Source organism: Sciurus carolinensis, chromosome 13 (assembly GCF_902686445.1).
Source record: "Sciurus carolinensis chromosome 13, mSciCar1.2, whole genome shotgun sequence".
NCBI lineage: Eukaryota > Metazoa > Chordata > Mammalia > Rodentia > Sciuridae > Sciurus > Sciurus carolinensis.
Window position 1 is genome coordinate 55,658,102 of NC_062225.1, and position 18,011 is coordinate 55,676,112.

The following is an 18,011-nucleotide window of genomic DNA, read 5'->3' on the forward strand; positions in this document are numbered from 1 at the left end:
GTCCCTTTTTGACCAAGCCCCTGCCACCTTCTTTCTCTGAAGAGCAGTCATCAGGGCGACACCTCTGCTGACTTTGGGAAGGATTCTGCTGACCTTGGGAAGGGCCCTGCTTCCCCTTCTGTTCTGCAGGGACAGGCAGGTAAGGTCCAGCTTCCCTTTCTTAACTAGACTCTTCTGCTGGTGAGTGGAGACCTGGGGACCGCAGCTGAGGGGGATTTTCTGGCTGCCTGGAGTGGAGGTGGGCGCTCACACCTGTGATTTACTTTCCATCTGCAGACAGCGCACCTGCTTCCGCTCCAGTCTCCAGAAGATCCCCCACCGTCGAGCCTGGTGCAGGAGGCAGCCTGCAGGACCAGAGCTCAATGGACGACCTTCTCTGGACACTGCTGTGGGTGCAACGGACATTCTTCCCTGGTGGGGATCTGCCAAGGAGGTGACGTCTCCTTGCCTGGTCTAGTGGAAAAGCCTAAGCTGCACCCAGCGTGGAGCCAGAACTTGGAAAACATCTCCCATTGTATCCGGGGCCAAGGAGGGCAGTAGGGTGGGGTGAGCAGAGAACCTGCTCCTGGGCCAAAGTTTATATTCTTAGAAATGCATGAAGCTTGGCTCCTGAAAGCAAGGCTTCCACTCCAGTGGGCTTTCTCCAGCATCCCAGCGTTTGCCAGTCCCACCCAATGGACTGCAGGGCCAAACTTGGTATCCACATAGCACGGCAGGACTATCTCACCCTCCTTCCCAGAACCCAGGGAGTGGGACTCACCCATGACCTTGGGGGCTGGTGGGTTGGGAGCTCTTCGGGCTCAGGGTTGTGAGTAGCCAGGCTCCCAGGGGAGAAGGGGCTCTCTTTCCCTTGTACCTAACAGAGGTCAATGTCCTCATAAAGCCTCAATGGTATGGTAAGGCCAAGATGTCCTATCTGGAACCCTGCGTTGGCCATGACTCCACAATGGGATACCCATTCTCCACTATGTTCCTTTCTCTGGATAATTAAGGATGTACCAACCTTCAGTGTTCATAAAGGCTGAGACAACTAATGTGTCTCTCTTCTTCTCTACTGACTCTTTTACAACGACTGCCTTACATAAATATCAAGCTGACTCAGACTGACCGGTAGTGATTCCAAACATGTTTATCATGGGACTTCAAGGTCCCATGCTCAGTGGGAAAAAGTGCTGTGATTGACTAGCAATGTCTGTCACTGGGGAGGGATGGGAGAATAGTGGTGAGTATGCTATGTGTCTTCTTTTCACATGCACAACTCATCTGATTGGAACAATAGTGTATGGTCTAGGAACAGTGAAGATTATGATCCATTTACAATGGGGACAACAGGAGGATGAAAGTTAAGACTTCTCCCTAGTCACCCAAGCGAATCAGAGCCAGTCAGGATTGGATCCCAGATGTCTTGAGTCCCAGGTCAATATAGGGAAGGCACTTAGATGGGGAACACTTGAGATCAACATGCCAAAGTATTCACATGTCTTCAGAAAAATATGCTTGGTAAATCTTCTCCAGGCTTGCAATTTGCTATTCTTTATGCATATGTGTGGGATGCTGGCAGGAACAGAGTGTGTGGAAAGGGGATGGGCTGCCCACACAGAAGCTGACTGCCCCTCTGGTTGCTGGGAACTTTAAAAGGGGGCAGGCCTGACTCTGACTTGCTCCAATTTCATCAAATCAGCGAGGCACCCCAGGAAGAGAAAAAGGACCATTTCAGTCACATCTGCAGGGAGCCACTCTGGACATGGTAACGTTCAGTTACCATGGAAACCGACCCTTGGAAACTGCTTCAATTTCAGGAAAATAGCTACAAACAATAATAAGCATAAATGAAAAATGGTACACTGTTACTTCAAAATTGTACTTGTTATTGGATTTTATCGGGTCTTAGGGGCTGTGACTGCAGGCTCAGATCCACGAACGCAGTGGAGGGCGGATGTCTCTGCCTGGCTGCAGGCTTAATGCCAGCCCACATCCTCCCTCCTGCCTCTCTAATCAGATTTCTGGATGGAACCTCCGGTGAGGCATTTATCAGAGCAGCTAATGTCTGAATTTGGGGAGGAAGGAGGATGTGCTTTGCAACAAAACAAAACAAACATTTGCTGAGGACTGGAGGGTGACAGGAATCCACTTGAAAGAGCACGGTGGGGAGTGATATGGTGGCAGGGCTTCTTCAACTGGGGCTGAACACTCACGCAGGCCAAGTTAGAGATCCACAGACATCAGGCAGCCAGAGCCCGAGCTGAGCTGGGAATCTCTGTTCTATTCCATTCTCAAGGACTCCAGGGGTCGGAAAGACCCTTGTAAAGATGGCTCGGTGCAGCCACTGCCCCCCAGGTGAGGTTTCTGTTCTCTCGGCAACATCCTCATGACATGTCACCTGAGTACGCGCCCAGACTCCTCTAAGTTATAACTTGCAATCCAATTTCTTGCAGCTTCTACTCAGGGACCAGCCAGACCCATTCTGGCAATGAGAACCCTTCAGCCATCTGGAGCCCTTCTCCTGATCCTTCTGTGATCTTCATGTGGCAGATGTCAGGGATACCCTAATGGCCATTCTCAGAGCGTTCTCACTGGGGGACATCTAAGACTCCCAAGGGGAAGACTTGCTAACTGTGGTTCCTAAATGATCCCTCACAGACACTGTGGCATCTGCAGACTCATTCATTTTCAGAACACACATTTGTCCCAAAAACTGCTCTCTGGAAACAGCTAAGGAAGGCAGGGGAAAAATGGCCACTTCCAGGACCATCTGCCAGAGCAAATAAACGTTTCCTGGATGAGAAGCCCCACTGGATGAATCAGTAAAATCACTGTTCAGAGAAGGTGGTTTACTTACCCATCATCACCCAGGTGGAAGAACAAGAGCACCTGGGTTTTGCTTCCCAGCCTTCAAACCTTCCTACAGGGAGGCCCAGGAACCTGGGTACCTGAGTCCTAGTCTGTGCCCCAGGAAGAGGGCTGCTGGACCTCTTACCACCTCAGACCATTCTAAATGGATGTTCACATCAGGTCCAATATGGTAGCCCACCCCAGGCAACCCACTGCATCCGACCAAGGAGAGACAGAGCTCCCCTCAAATTGAGAAGGAAGCCCAAAGACTGGGGCAGGTCTGAAGTTCCGCAGAGGGAAGAGCATTCTGGGAACTGCCTAGAGCCTGCACTGGCCTCCAGGACAAGGATCCACTGAACAACAATGAAAGCTCTTTGGGGCCTGATCATTTTACAGAACCTGATGGCAAAAAGGAAGTCACAAAAAACACCAACCAACCCTTCTAGATGTTTTCATTAATGCAGACCCTGATGGGAATGAAACAACCAGTACTTACAAGAAACAGATAGCTGCTGCTCCCAGCGGGGAGGAAGCAACTCTGCCCATAAGCCAGGGACCAGGAGCAGTGAGGTGCTGGCATGCAGTAGGGGGTTAGGAGGGACAGTGGGGAGCGGGCCTGAGGCCTCCCAAGGGAGGTAGCAGGAGGGGGCCCTGGCTCACCAGGCTGTGCATGATGTCCACGCCATCGGGGTTCACCGTGAGCGCCTCTTGGTACAGCTGCTTGGCTTCCTCCAGGCTGCCCTTCACTTCGGCCAGCCGGCCCCTCATGTAGAGCACGGAGTGTGAGGTGGGGAAGAGGCCAGCCGCCTCCTGGATGCAGAAACCTGCTTCCTTGAGGTGTCTCTGCTCCATGAACAGCTCAGCTGTGAAACCAGAGGGGCCGCAGAAGGTGTGAGTGGTGCAAAGACAGAGGTGACACCCACATCCCCAGAGCAGGGGAACTGGACACTGCCCACCAAGTCACAGCACAGGACGAACTTACTGTGGGATGCAGGGGTAATGCTAGGTGCTAGGTGCTCCACAGATCATCTCAGTCAATGCTCACAAAACCCCGGGGAACAGTGCTTCATCACCCCACTTTAGAGATGAGGAACCTGGGCACAGAGAGGTTAAGGCATTGCCCAAGGCCATGGTGATGAACAGCTTTTTGTTGGGTTATGTGACTTGACAGCTGGCAGTGGGACCATAAATAGAGTCCCCTGAGTGCTTGCTCAGGTATCTCCGCTTTGTGTTTCAGTGTCCCTTCACTTCACTGATTCATCATGCGGCTGGACGAACAGGATGGAAGCTCCTGGAGGCCTCACCTGGAGGCTGACTGAAGGTTAACTCTGTCCCAAGGTGCTCAGGACTTGGTGGGCATGTGCTCAGAGCCCAAGGCAGAGTCAAAGGGTCCAACTAAGGATGAGGGTGAGAGGAAGAGGGAGAAAAGAGGTGGGGGCACCCGCTAAGGGACAGCGTAGAGTGCAAACCAAGTGGTGCTGATTAACAGTGACAAAAGCCACCACCTGCACTTATGGAGAGCTGTCTGTGGGCCAAGCCCCATCTTCACAAAACAGTCTTTCTCCATAATTCTCACAGCCGGTCTTAGAGGGAGGCAGGTACCATTATGATCTCTATCCTGATCTCGCCCACTCTCTCTGTGAGAAGGCAAAGCTAGGGCCAGACTCCTCAGCAGCCCCTGCGCCTCCTTCTAGAGCAGATTCTGGCAGCAGGCAGGATGGGATCTGCCCCAAAAGCAGATCAGTGGGAAAAGGGGCCATTTCTCCAGTCTCAGGCCTGCCACAGAAACGCACATTTCAGTCCCACACTGCACAGGTCCACGCCCACCACGGGCACTTTTAGAAACGCTGCCTGTCCGCTGGCCCCGCAGCCCACTCTGCCTTCCTTTCAAAGCAGCCCCCGGACTCCGCTGCCCCCTCCTGGAGCCGGTGCCCATGCGGAAGTCACAGAAGGATGGCAACACAGATGGGGAGCGCGGGAGGCCAGCAGAGTCTGGCTTGTGGCTCTGCCAAGAGCTTTTCCTAGCAAGGGCTGAGAGCTGAGGTTATGCCAGTTCAGATCTTGTCTGGGGTGGGCTACGTAACTGATACCCCTATGGAGACTCCCAGGAAGAGTCTCCAAACTGGGGCCAGGCTCCCCACTGCCTGTGCCCAGAAGCAGCAGGAAGGAGACCTAAGGCTGTAACTGCAACACATGGCATGGGGGTCCTCAGCATTAACATTGAGTAAGGCTCGTTGTGCAATCCACGCAGCTGCACATCTGAAATGTTACAGAGGGCTTTGGAGCAAGGGTACTCTTTCTTGATCGGAGAGGAGAGAACTGGGAGAATGAGAGAATCAAATGCAAAGAAGCCAGGTTCCCATGTTAGGGCGAAAGGGAGGGGTGCAGGCTCTTGTCCCCAAAGACAGTCTGACATGGAGATTCCCAAGGCAGAGAGCATAGGAAGGTGAGGCCAAGAGAGGGGGCTTTGAGCCCAGGGCCTTGCAGGGAGCTGATGACCAGTGGTTGGGGATTTGACTCTCAGTCTGCTTTCCTTCTCCACTCCCAGGGACTTTGAACAGGCTGCCTTCATAACAGAGTGTTTAATATGCAACTATGGAGCACTGACTGTATACCCAGTCCTTCATGAGAAGGAGAAAAAGCAGGAGTGGGATGGGGGAGTTGAGTCACTAAAGAACTTGAGAGGCTCAGGGCAGTGAAGTGACAAGTGCCAATTCTGGGTATCACAGATACTTAGGATGGATCAGGTCAGCACTGCTAGCATGGTTGGGGAGGTCTTTCTGGAGGAGGTAGCATTTGAGCTGGGGCCTGAAGGCTGCAGGGGCATTTGTACTGGCAGAGAGGAGAATGGAGGCCATGCCCACCTATAAGGCTGGGCACCACTATGGCAGAATTCCCCAAGAGGGGCGGACAGAAGGCACTGTGCAGGCGCAAGTGTTGTGGGCAAGGAGGCTTCTCTCCCACCCAGATCTGGGGTTGCATCCTGCAGTGCCAGGAGCTCAGTTTGGCTGGGGGCCCCGGGTCTGGCCTTCCATGCCCAGACCTTTCCCCAGCAGTCCCACTCCAGGTTGGGCCCACTGGGCCCCAGCACGACTCATTAAGCTGTTTACAACTTGAAGTCCTGTCTCCCAAGCCCTCGGGAGGCTGTCCCGGGCCCCTCCCCTGGGAACTCTTCCTAGTGTGTTCACATCAACAGATTTCACTTAAAGGGAGTGCTGGGGCCCTGGGGCTTTCGGAGGCCTCAGACCTCGTTGTGGGCCACACACCAGGGAACATGCCCTGAAAAATGGGTTGGGCTGCTTCACTCTGATGGGCTTCATCACCACTTAGGCAGGAAAGCAGATGACAGAGAACAGAGCCAGGGAGGCAAGGTCTCCTGAGGGCTTCTGGACATACTGCAGACAGCCTCACGGGCCCAGCCTCCAGGGTAGGACTTCTGACCTGCAGGCAGGCCCACAGGTCTGGGGGCTGCAGTGCCCCCATCTTCTTAGCCTCGGTGTCCCTAGGCAGATGCCCCTGGCTCCTGCTCACTGTTTTACCAAACATGGTGCTTCCCACCAGCCAGTCAGCCAGCCGAGGCTGCAGCAGGAGATCCAAGGCATGGTGCCCACCACAGCCTGGATCCTCCCCTTCCCAGCCTGCCTGCCAGGCCTGGGGTGCCCACACCCAACCTGGCCTCCCCTGGTTGGGGCTGGATGAGCACTCACTGTTACCAGCTTTTCCTTGTTGATGTGTCACTGCAGTGAGCAGGGCCCTGCTGCTCCCTGAGTATCAAAGGGCACCCTGGGCCTCCTCAACAACTCTCCTTTCTTCCTTCCTGTCCCTTTTGTCTGTCATCCTCCCTGCCTACCTCTTGACCTCCTCTCTTGCCTGTCTGTCTCGGGTTGGTTTTTTTCCTCTTTGCTCCCTCTCTCCCCACCCCCTGTCCTCTGCTTTCTCTCTGCAGGCTACAAATGGAAAACATCTGTTCCCTGGAGCTTTGCAAGAGTCCCTTTTATTATTTTTTTTTCAGAGGCATCCTGGTCTAACCCAGCACCCAGAGCTGGCTCCAGTCTTCCTGCTGAAGGTTGTGTTGTGTTCCATACCCCTGTGCTGGGAGGACCTTACCCTCAGGTTGACACTGTTCTGAGAGCCCTCACCTGGAGAGGTGAGGTGAGCTTCCTACAGAGAAACTGCCCCAAGACCTCAGAAAAGGGAGGGAGCCACGTTGGCTTAGAAGTGGAAGAGAAATGGATTAGACCCTAAAAGGAACCCACCTTGGTGAGCCTTGACTCCCCACCCCCAGTGGGGGCAGTTTTGGTGACCCTGAAGGCAATAAGCATCCTTCCCCATGGAGCAGACGAGTCCCTTGCAGTTGGGCTAGACAAATAATGGCGTTTAGGCTAATGGATCATGAGGGAAAGTGATGTGTTCCAGTTCCAGGTGTGTCCTTATGGGGATCGGGTGTCTTCTTTCTCTTCTGCATTTATCTTACGCCTTGGAATGTCAACTGTAGCAGAGAACCATCCTGGACCACATAGGTGAAAGCCACACCCTAGGGACAGCAGAGCTGCCGTCCCAGTTGAAGCTGTCATCTCCGAATTGTTACATGAGAAAGAAATAAGAAATAAGCATCTAGCTTTTGTGGGAGCGATATGGCTCCATGTCTCAGAAGAGGACAGGAGAATCTTTGCTCTGGAGGAGGCCTTGTGTATTATTCCTCTGCATTCTTGAACATTCATCTTCCTACTTAAGACCCAACAGCTGTGGAGCACACCTCCCACATTCCTAGCATCCTAAGGACCCTGAGATGCTAACTGGGGCAATATTTGCATTATTAAAATGCTCCCGTCTCTAGCCTTTCTGTGAATCCTGGTCCAATTCTTTTTTCATAGTCAGAACCTATGATAAGGAGAGTGGAGGCGTGCTGCATACTAATGTGTCCATATGTGGAAAACACGCCACAGGAAACCCTAGATTCTCAGCTAACGAGCACGTTCTAAGGATGACTTGCCAAATCTGCATGTCCTGGTAACTGATCATCTACTTTTGGTTGATTTCTTTTCCATCTCTCCTTAGGGGCTACAGCCCCATCCCTGTGGTGGGGACAGAGCAGAGAGGAAAACAGGCAGAACAAAGGTGAGGAGGCGTCCCTGGGCCCACCATGTCGCTCGGTTTAGTTCTGTAATGAGGCCATGCGCGCCCCAGGGCAGGTTCGGGAGTCCACTCGTCTCTCGTCTTCCTCTGTTCTGCGCTGCCACTGTATCTATGCAGACACTTGTCATCTCTGGCCTCCATCCCTCTCTCTTCACTCTAATCCACCTTCTGCACCACAGTCAGGTCAAGTGGTCAAACACTTTCCATGGAGTCCCTCCTCAGCATTCCTAAGCACAAGGAGACTCAGTTTCCTTGGCTTCTGGCTCCATCACAACCGTAACTGGCACAACAGAAGTCAAACACCATTTGCTGAGTACCTACTACGTGCTGCGGTAACTTCTTCACATACGAGCTCATTTGAGATCAGGGCTGACCAGTTGTGAGTTGGCATCAGAACCCAGGTCTGTGTGACTGAGGTCGGCCTCCCTGAAGCCTGCCTCCCCAGTACTCACTGGTTTGCAGACTCAGTGGCAATGGTGCCGCCTGAAGATCCACAGGGACTGCCACCTGGACAGCAGTTTCCACCTTACCAGCCCTCTGGCCTATCCATCTGTGCAGCCTCTCCTGACCTCAGGCCCTCTCACATCTGAATTTGCTGAACCTCTCCCAGGTAGGAAGGCAGGCACTCTTCCCATTGAGCAAAGAGGAAACCCATAGCCAGACAGATTAAGTGACTTGCTTGAGGCAAGCAAGGAGGAAACAGCTAGAACTCGATGAGGTTCCTGATCCTGTGAGTATTCTGTAGCCCACTTGAGCCTCATCAAGAGCTCCCTGGCCAGGACAGGGTAGAGATTTGAACATCTAGATGGCTTTAGGCAGATACGTGAGTATTCCTAAGCCTCAGGTCCCATGCTGGGACTGGGGATACTCACCAGCCTGGAGCCAGATCTGTTCCAGCGTGGTCCACAGCTGCATGGGGCCCTGCTTTAGGACCGAGGTGGGCATGGTCAGTTCTGACATGGCTTCCTCAAGCCTTGAGGCTGCAATGGATGATGCCCGCCGAGAGCCTGTGGAGAAAGAGGGCACAGGACTGAGAAGCAGAGTCAGTGCCAAATGCCGCAGGGTCCTTGGGCAGTCAGAGCCCAGTTCCAAAGGGGCAGAGAGGGCACCTGGGTCAGGGCAGGGCGACATGGCCTGGTAGCCAGAAAACAGCTCTCAGATCCACTAGGGAGGGCCCACCATCTTCTCTCAGCCACATATGTAAAGAGGAGATTTTTTTAAGGGGCAATCAGGCATAAATCCCGCTGGGAATCTATCCCTGAGGAAAACAGTCATAAATGTCAGCAAAGATGCTCATTCGACTCCTGCCTGTAATATTGAAAACAACAGAAATTACCAGAATGTTCAATAATAGGCATAATTAAAAATAAGTGAGGGTATAATCATCAAAGCCTGCAGTCATTACAATAACAGTGTATACATGTGGATTACATCATGCAGTGTATACATTACACAGATAGGTGCACAAAAATAACAAAAAAAAATCATATTTTTCAAAAATAAATATGGGCACACATGAGAAAAGTCTGAAGGGTCATTTATTGAGGTCTGGGTGGTGAAATTAGGAACGGTTTTTCCCTTTCTCCTTTTATTGCTTTTACAAGTACATATTATCATTTCATATGTATAAAGGTCCCATTCATGGCCCAGACCTGAGGGATAATTGGGGAGCAGTCTGAGTCAGACCCATGCCCTCGGAGAACCTCTCCTGTGACAGTTCTGGGTGGTGCGGCCCCGTTCAGGATATATAAGCTGTTGACATTTATAATTCCCATGCAGGTGAAATGCGAGCACTTTCTCCCTCTCTGAGAGGCAATAAAGGCTCCAATAAACTCAGGAGACCTCAGGCACACCACAGACGATTTCAGTTTATGGGACAAGTGTACATGGAGTCCTAATAACTTTGAGCCTGGTTCCTTCCTCTTTAATTGCAAGGGAGTCGCCCCACCCCCTTAACCAGCCCTTCCTTGGAGACAGTAGCTCCACGAGCAGCCAAGCACCCCTGGGATAGGCCCCAAAGTCAGGTGCAAGGTTGGGCTGCTGAAATCAACCCCATCACTTGCACCTTGGCTCAAGTTCACAGAAGTGAAAAAAAAATGAGCAATTCCACTAAATACAACTCCACTCACACTTTCGTTCCCATGACTAATACTTCTTGTGTTTTTGAGGAAGGTGTTTTGCTTTAATCAAGTCCTCAGCTTAAACATGTAGGTTTGCAGTTCCCAAATTCATTTGAATATCACAAGCCCTGGGTTTCAGGATGAGTTTTTTCCAGGAAAAAAGTCAGCTTTGAGCTTAGAATTGAAAAGAGCTCAGCTCATTCCTTTTTATTTGACTCATCTACTGGGGCATTAGGCAGCCTCTGGCAGCTGGCACTGGCCTCGGGGGTAAGAGTCTCTGTTCCCGGCTGTCTTTCCAACCCAGTCTTCTCTCTCTTCACCCCCATTCCAGACGTAGGGTACCTCCTTTGCCCACTCAGGCTGCCCACCACCCACTCCTGGGCCAGCAGTCAGTCCTACCCGCAAGATCAGCCTGAGAGGTGTCTGAGGGCATCTGTCCCTTGGCATCTAGACCCTTGGGAAGCAGTGGCAAGGAGCAGTGATGGGTTTGGCCAGGCTGTGTAAATGCCACCCTCCTTTTGTGCCCTCAGGCTGGGACGGTGAGCTGTGCCCACAGGGCACATTCTTACCAGAATCTGCATCGTGGGCATCGGGCAGGGTCAGGTGCATGCCACTCTGCTTCTTCATCGTGTGGCTTTCACCTACGCTGCTATCCTTTTCTAGGCCTCTGAAAGGCAAGAGAGGGCAGGACCTGGTGAGGCAGAGGCTGGCATCCCCCAGGACTGGCAGGGAGCACCAGAGGGCCTCACTTCAAACTGGCTCTGGGACTGAGAGTTCACATCCCTGAAGCGGAGCCCAAGTCCCTAGAAAGACAGGGAAGGACCAAGACAACCTGAGAGGGAGATGGTTCAGCACGGGTACCACATCACACAGGCTGAGGACAGGAAACCCTCTCACACTGGTCCTCCTGCCTCTGAGGCAGGTGAGGTCAGAAGTTCCCCTAGGTCACGTGAGGTCTTTTCTACGCTACCTCCTTCAGAGCAGAGGCCAAGGACTGACTTCCTAGGAAAGCCTGCCTGGTCTTCACGGGCACCAGAAGTGCCCCAGTCTGCTCTGGGGAAGGAGGGCCCAGTTGCCCCTCCATGTCACAGGATCCCCTACCTCCAGCTGCCCAGGGAGCCCCAGGGGAGTCAGTGGGGGACCCTGGGGGCAGATAAAGAAGCATGATGTACATAGGTGACTTTTTGATTGATGTGATCCTACAATGTGTAAAATCAGAAATTATACTCCATTTATGTATGATTTATCAGAATGTATAAATGCATTCTACTGTCATGTATAACTAATTAGAACAAATAAAAAAAATTAAAAAAAAAAAAAGAAGCATGGTTACCCTCTCTTGTCCCCCACTCAGTTCCCCAGGTCCCTGCAGCTCTCATGCTCTTTTCTCAGCTTGGGAGGTAGGTAAGCCAGGAAGGAGCCATCAGCTCAGAAAGGCCTACCAGCCTGTTGGACCCTTCCTGGGGCATATGCAACCCAGCCAGCCCCTTCCCACTGCTGAGGAAGCCCGCGACCCTGGAACCTGTGGGCTGGGGAGACTTAGAAGAGGGCTGTGGCAGAAAGGGCTGGAGAGAAGCAGCCCTAGCCCGGACCAGAAGGTGCCTTCCCTTCTAAGGGATGCTGACATGATGGTCCTGCAAAGAATGCCAGTTCAAGGTGTCTTTGCCATCCCAACTCAGGCTCACGCTGGCCCAACCTGGGCCTGTGAATGCGCAACCATCTTAGTGGGTATTAGAGAAAACCACCATGCACAGTGCAGAGATTGGTTCAGGGCTGGTTGTCTTTTCCCACTCTCTTCCCATTCCTTGGGGGCATCCAAGTGTGGGCTAAGGAGCCACAGACACTAGGTTAAAATCATGGGGCCAGAATTGGCTTGTGTCCGGATTCTGCGTATAATCTGTTAACATCTGATGTCTTTATTTACCATCATCACAGCAAACTAACTCTAGCCTTTTTTTCCTTCCTTGTAGAAACCTCTGCGCCAAGAGAGCCAAGTGGAGGAAGAAGCGAATGAGCAGGCTGAAGCACAAAAGAAGAAAGATGAGGCAGAGGTCCAAGTAAACTAGCTTGTGCACTGTGGAGGCCAAAGGAGTAGAAGTCAGGAATGCCAGAGGCCGGGGACGTTGGTACAAGTTGTTGGACTGCCTGCTACTGTCCACAGATTTTGTCTTGGTGGATTTAGAACTTACATCACCATCCTGTCGCCAAGACCACCACTGAGAGAAGACCCACCTTGCTCATAATGCCCCTACTGGTCCTTAACCTGGGACCTTTGGCATTCTGGACTAATTCTCGTTTCTCACTTGTGGCCAGTGTAACGCGTGTACAATAAATCATCCCTTCTGCTGTTTTAGCTGAAGAATCAAAAAAAAAAAAAAAAAAAAAAAAATCATGGGGCCACCCCATCTTGGTTGTGTGATTCTCAGCAAAGTTACTTGACCTTTCTCATGAAATTTCTCTCTTGGAAATGAGCATGACAACCTCTACTACACATGGCTTTTGTGAGGGGAAATCAGACAGCCTGGGCAGGTGCCTTGCACATTGCTGGCTTCCTACCATGTACCATGTTCCCTACCTTGAAGAAACCCACACCCATATGGGGTGAGAGACAGTCCAAGTTGAGCAAACAGCACAGGAGGTTGCTGAACTGAGGCTGGGTTTGCGGGCCACATGAATGAGGGGCTGGAGGGGTGATGAGACCAGTAGGCCAGCAGTGTGGGCCCTGGCAGAGGAGGGGAAGGAGGCAGTGGGTCTGCTGAGTGGTTGGGTGGGGTAGGCTAGACCCCACCTAGCCCACCTGTGGATTCTGGTCTTGAGCCTGTCCAAACTCAATTTTACCAGTCTGGTATGTGATCTGGGGCACTAGGTTCAGAGAAGAGACCCCCTATCTCCTGGGAAAGCCAAGCTGGTCCTGGATTCAGGCCACTGGTCCAGGCAGCTGGCCTAAGTAAGCCATGCCGTATCCTCAGTTGGGGACTGAGGGAGGTTCCCGAGGAGTTTCCTGTTGTGATGAGTTCCATTAGGATGTCAGATCAGAGACAGAGTGTGTGAGTGGTGATTTGAAGTGACCTCCAGGCAAGCCTCACTATCCCTGGCCCCTGTGAGAGCACTTGGCAGCCCTGCAGGCCTTTGGGGAAACACAGGCCTTAAATTTAAGGTATGGCCTTAAATAAGACAAGGCGGCAGACCAGAAGTGCCCTGCCGAGACTGCCCACCTGAATAAGCAGGGAACCAGCCACCTAGATAAGAATGCAGATAAGGAGCAGCCAGCTCAGGACAGCTCCTCTGCAGAAAGGGAGCCATGCTGTGCACCTGCTCCAGTTGCCAGGTCCCCTGCACAGAAATTGGCCCTTGTCCTCATATCGCCCAGTTGCCAGGTGGCTTCCCAACCCTTTCTGAAAGTCCCTCACTCCACAGCCTCCTTCTGGCAGTCTCTACGCATTGTTTCCATCCTGCTCTGGAATCTCCCAGGCTCCAAGGCCTGCAGAGAGAGGACTGACCCTGCCCGAGGTTTTTCACTCCACCTGGTTACCACTGTAAATGTCACCAGGAGACAGGTTCCTTTGGGGAGTCTGAAGGCCTCGTGGGCTCGGAGTTCCTGTGAAAATGCAAATACCTCTGGAGTAGAGTCCCCTGAGTCCTTAGGGGAATGGCAGAGGGAGCCATTCCAGCAGAGGGGAAGAGTGGGGAGCAGTGGAGCAGGAAGAGGCAGTGCACCTGCCCTACAGGAGGCCCTTTGGGCTGCACAGGCTGGGCCAAGGCATCCCAGAGGGCTTGAGCAAGGACTTTCACAGATTCAGCCAGGACAAGAGTCTTACCGTGGCCCAGGAAAAACTCAGAGCCTGGGCTGGGGCCTAATGCAGGAGGTAGGATGCATGGAGACTACTGGTGACTAGGGAGCTGAGGGTGGCCCTCAGGCCTTGTTTCCTCCTCCACTTCCTCTTCCGGTCACCAAAAAGACCCAGGAAAGAAGTGACAGACTCCATGGGTTGGGACTCAGGAAGCCCAGATTCAGGTCCCACCACTACTATGAGCCAGGGGAGTGACTGGCATATTACACAGGGTCTCTGAGTTGGTTTCCTTGCTGGACTGAGGAAAAAAATCAAATAATGTGTAAGATTTAAGCATCTGAGGTATCAGATAAAGCAGCAAGCCCAGGACCTGGCTCAGGTGTTCAATACTCGTTTCTCTATTTTCTTACCACTCAGTTTTGATTTCAAAATCTGGATCTTTATGGGGGTCACAGAGGACTACCAGGAGGTTAAAACTGGACCATGGATGTAAAAAGCCCTGGGAGTGCTAAGTTCCATACTTTCATCCAGGCATTGCAGACACTCAGCTGAGGACTGTTGTCCTGGCAACCACTGCCTGTCAACTGGGCCCTCCACCCTCTGGCAACCCAAGGGATGACAACAGCCACTCACCCCAGCTGGGAGAAGCTGTATAGTGTCTGCCACAGCTGCAGCATTTGTCTGCAAGTCACGAGGGCTTCCTCTGGGCCTTTCAGTACCTGCTCCAGCTTCACCTTGGTGAACATCAGGCTGCAGAGAGAAAGCATCAGTCAGAAGGCCCACGGGAGGCTCTCCTGTGAGAGTGGGACCCCAGGGGATTCTGCCTCGCCAGGGCAGCCCCCATTTGCCCACCTCCCAGCCCACAAGAGGCAGAATGCCCGTGAGGGTGGCAGCCTCTGCTGTATCCCTGGGCCTTGTTTCCCTTTTTGTGGCTTGTTTCTCCCCATCTTTGTGGCCAAAGCACGAGACGCTCTTCTGCATTTGTCAGTGCCTCTTGTGCTTATTCTACCTGTCCCCTGATCACAAGCCACCTTGCCCACTCTCTAAAGGGTTGTTAGCCTGGCAGTTTGCTTTGCCTCCCGAGATCCTCAGCTGAGTGGTTCCCTGCATGCCACTGACACAAGCTTTAGACTTCTGTGCCCTGTGGGGCCCCAGATAGGGTCTTAGGTAAGGGAAAGCAGCTATGACTCAGTGAGGCTAAGCATGAAGTCACTGGGACAAAGGTCACCTTAGGGCACAGTTCTGCCTTCTACCTTGCCAACACACAATAGCTGCCCAATTAACATCTCTTTAAGTAGAACTGGGAACTTTTCCTGACCCTGGATACATTGGGAAGGTTCTGGGACTCTGTATCACAGAATTCTTCCTTGGATTTCCTAAGATGGCCAAATCCCCTTACATAGGATTAAAGTGATATGAAACCCCCTTTCAATCACCATTTAGGGACAGTTGCTACACCATGGCAGCAGCTTTCAGACTTTCTCCCTGTAAAGCTGAAGCATTCTGGGTCCAGATGAGTGAAAGATGTATCCCTTAGAACGGTCAGCGGGCAGGAGTGGTGGACAGCTCCCCCTCTGCCCTGGGCACAGCAAGGAGAGCAAAAACACTGAACCCGGACCAATCAGAATCTTTGCTCACCAAGAACTGGGAGGAGCCCTGGAGGCCCCCATTGCCAGGTGTCAGCCCTTCTGTTGTTCAGGAGTCTGGGGGTGCTGGAAGAGGTGCCCAGACAGGAAGTACAGTAATATTTCTACCACTGGCAGAGCCAGCAATACTGATGCATACCAGTGCCTGGGCAGCCTGTGGAGTTTGGCTCAGACCACTGAGGCCCAGACAAGGTGGCACTCCTGGTTCTCAGAGTGGTTAGCAGGGAGGCCCTGTTATCCACAGCATGGCTGCTGAGCAAAGCACATGGCTGTCAGGCCTGGAATTTGATTATGCCCATGCAGAAGTACAGTCCACCCATGGCTGCCAGTAGACCTTCTACAAAGAGAGCCGCCTCCTCAGAGCTCCCAGGCTGCAGAGGGGCAGCCCTACCCAGGGAGGCTGGCCTCCCTCTGGGTGCTGGCCCTCTGACCTTCCTTCAGTTGGGGTCCTGGCCTCCCCTTCCTCTGCTCTGAGACCCGGCTCCATTGCTCACTCTGGGCCTTTCTTCTCATGGCTTCTTAGACTGTGACTTGTGGGTAGAGAAGGAGGGTGACATTTTTTTCCCATTGTCCTTTCAGAAGGTTTTAGGGTTCTGGGTACCTATTATTTTTTTTCCTCAAAGATGACTTTCCTGTCCCTGCACATTGGTCCCCACAAGACCTCTCCTCTCCATTTTCATCTACCTCCCAAGCCTGACTTTAAAACTTTTCCCAAATCTTTGGCAGCGTTCTTGAACATTAACATATGACCATCAATGGCCTGAGGTCCTAGGTCAGAGCCTAGGGTTTTCATGGTGTAGCTCTCAGCACCCTGTGGGCAGCTGTTGGGGAGAACTGGCTCTGCCGCCCCACTCTTTTCAAGGGGCCCAGCTCAGGGGGCCTTTGTTTTGGGGAATATGAAGTAGAAGAATCAGAGAATCAGGTGCTGTATTTTTGGCTCGGACTCAGAGCAAGGAAAGAAGAGAGAAGGGGTCTTGGTGGAGCTGGTGTTTGCTGAAAAGCAGGGTGGGGTGGGATGTGGCTGGAGTGGGGGAGAGAGGTTTGAGGTGAGGAAGAGGAAGGGGAAGGTTGGAGCACAGGGTGTTGCTGAGGAGGGAAAGCCCCTTCCTGGATCAGGCCCAGTCCAAGACCACACCTCCCCTTGGGCAGACACAGTGAGTCCCTGGGCAGGTGACTCCAACGGACCAAGGCTAGGCTGGGACAGTTCCTGGGCAGACAGGCCGTGCAGCGTTCCCGTACTCTCCACCACCCACAGGCCTCCTGTCCTTGGAGGTTTCTTTCTTTCAGAGCCCCCTTCCCAAGCCTGCTCCTGCATCCCTGAGGGCAGGATGGGTCCCTGGCAGACCTATCTGCACCACGTGCCTGGCACAGAAGGGGTGGAAAGCTGAGCTGTCAGCGAGGCAGCTTCTATCAACACAGGCCGCGCCCCCAATCGCTGCTGACATTCCATTAGCATGAGTGACCCTGAGTGGAATTTCTCAACCCAACCACATCCTCTCTGGGCCGGGCAAGGGCTCCAACAGCCACCCTCTGCTCTGATTCTCACTCCTGCATACTGAGGCTCCTGGTTAGCTCCAAGGAGACTTCCTTGGTCTGGTAGCTGAGCTGCCAAAGGGACTTGGTCCACCAAGCCTTGTACTGTCCATGCCACCGGCCTAAGCTTCTCCCAGTGTACAGGGAGGCCTTCCAGCTCAGGCCCAACCTTCCATTCCCACTGACCCCTCCCCCCACAACGACCTTGGGCTCATCACATGGGTGTCAGCAGCTTCCTGAGCCTCAGCACAGGCTCTGGGACTTGTCCTGCTGTGCTCCACAGCACAGTCCTTGTGGCCTCTGGAGGGCTCACCCTTCCCCCTCAGACATCTGGTCAACTTCTAACCAGATGGTACCTTCTGACTTGCTCTGTGTATCCCCCTGGGGGCTGTAGGCCACCGAGCCTCCGGGACAGACTTCATTATGTCTGGGTGTGGCCTGGGTATGCACACACCTGCTGGCTTGCTTCCAATTCACTGCTGAGTTCCCAGACAGAGATCAGAAAACCACTCTACTCTGGTTCTAAGACAACCAAACTCAACCTTGTGGGAATACAAGTTCCCCCACTGGGATGGGTGACCGCTGACCACCTACATGCTCTGGGCCCAGTTTTTTAGACAGAGCCCTGGAGAATCATTATGGCTGAGGGGAGGTGACACTTTTGGGTTGGCACAACCAGGCAGTCAGAGCTGTGGCCACAGTCTCATCTTAACACTGGGCTTCCTAGGTGATGGGCAGAGTGGGCAAGTCAGGCTCCACCCTCTTCACGCAGCAGCCCCTCCTTATCTTATATACAGAAGGAGACTAAGAGGACTCTGGGTAAAGAACTCTAAAATAATAATAATAAAAAAAAAAACCAAAACACTATTTTAATCCTGAGGCCCAGTCCTCTAAGAAGGCCTCAAGTGACCACCTTGCCTTTCTCTAAGTGTGTGGGACTGCACTCAGTTAGC

At 52.7% G+C, this 18,011-nt stretch overlaps 1 protein-coding gene across 1 annotated transcript in view; it reads right to left on the minus strand.

Annotated features, from left to right (window-relative positions):
* Ttc7a (tetratricopeptide repeat domain 7A) overlaps positions 1–18,011 on the minus strand; it is a 118,401-nt gene that overhangs the window by 13,882 nt on the left and 86,508 nt on the right. The window contains exons 16-19 of the mRNA XM_047521937.1: positions 14,513–14,629; positions 10,658–10,755; positions 8,841–8,975; positions 3,493–3,695 (exon numbers count right to left, since the gene is read on the minus strand). Of these exons, the coding sequence (XP_047377893.1) occupies positions 3,493–3,695; positions 8,841–8,975; positions 10,658–10,755; positions 14,513–14,629 (553 nt within the window). The remainder of the gene's footprint in view (positions 1–3,492; positions 3,696–8,840; positions 8,976–10,657; positions 10,756–14,512; positions 14,630–18,011) is intronic.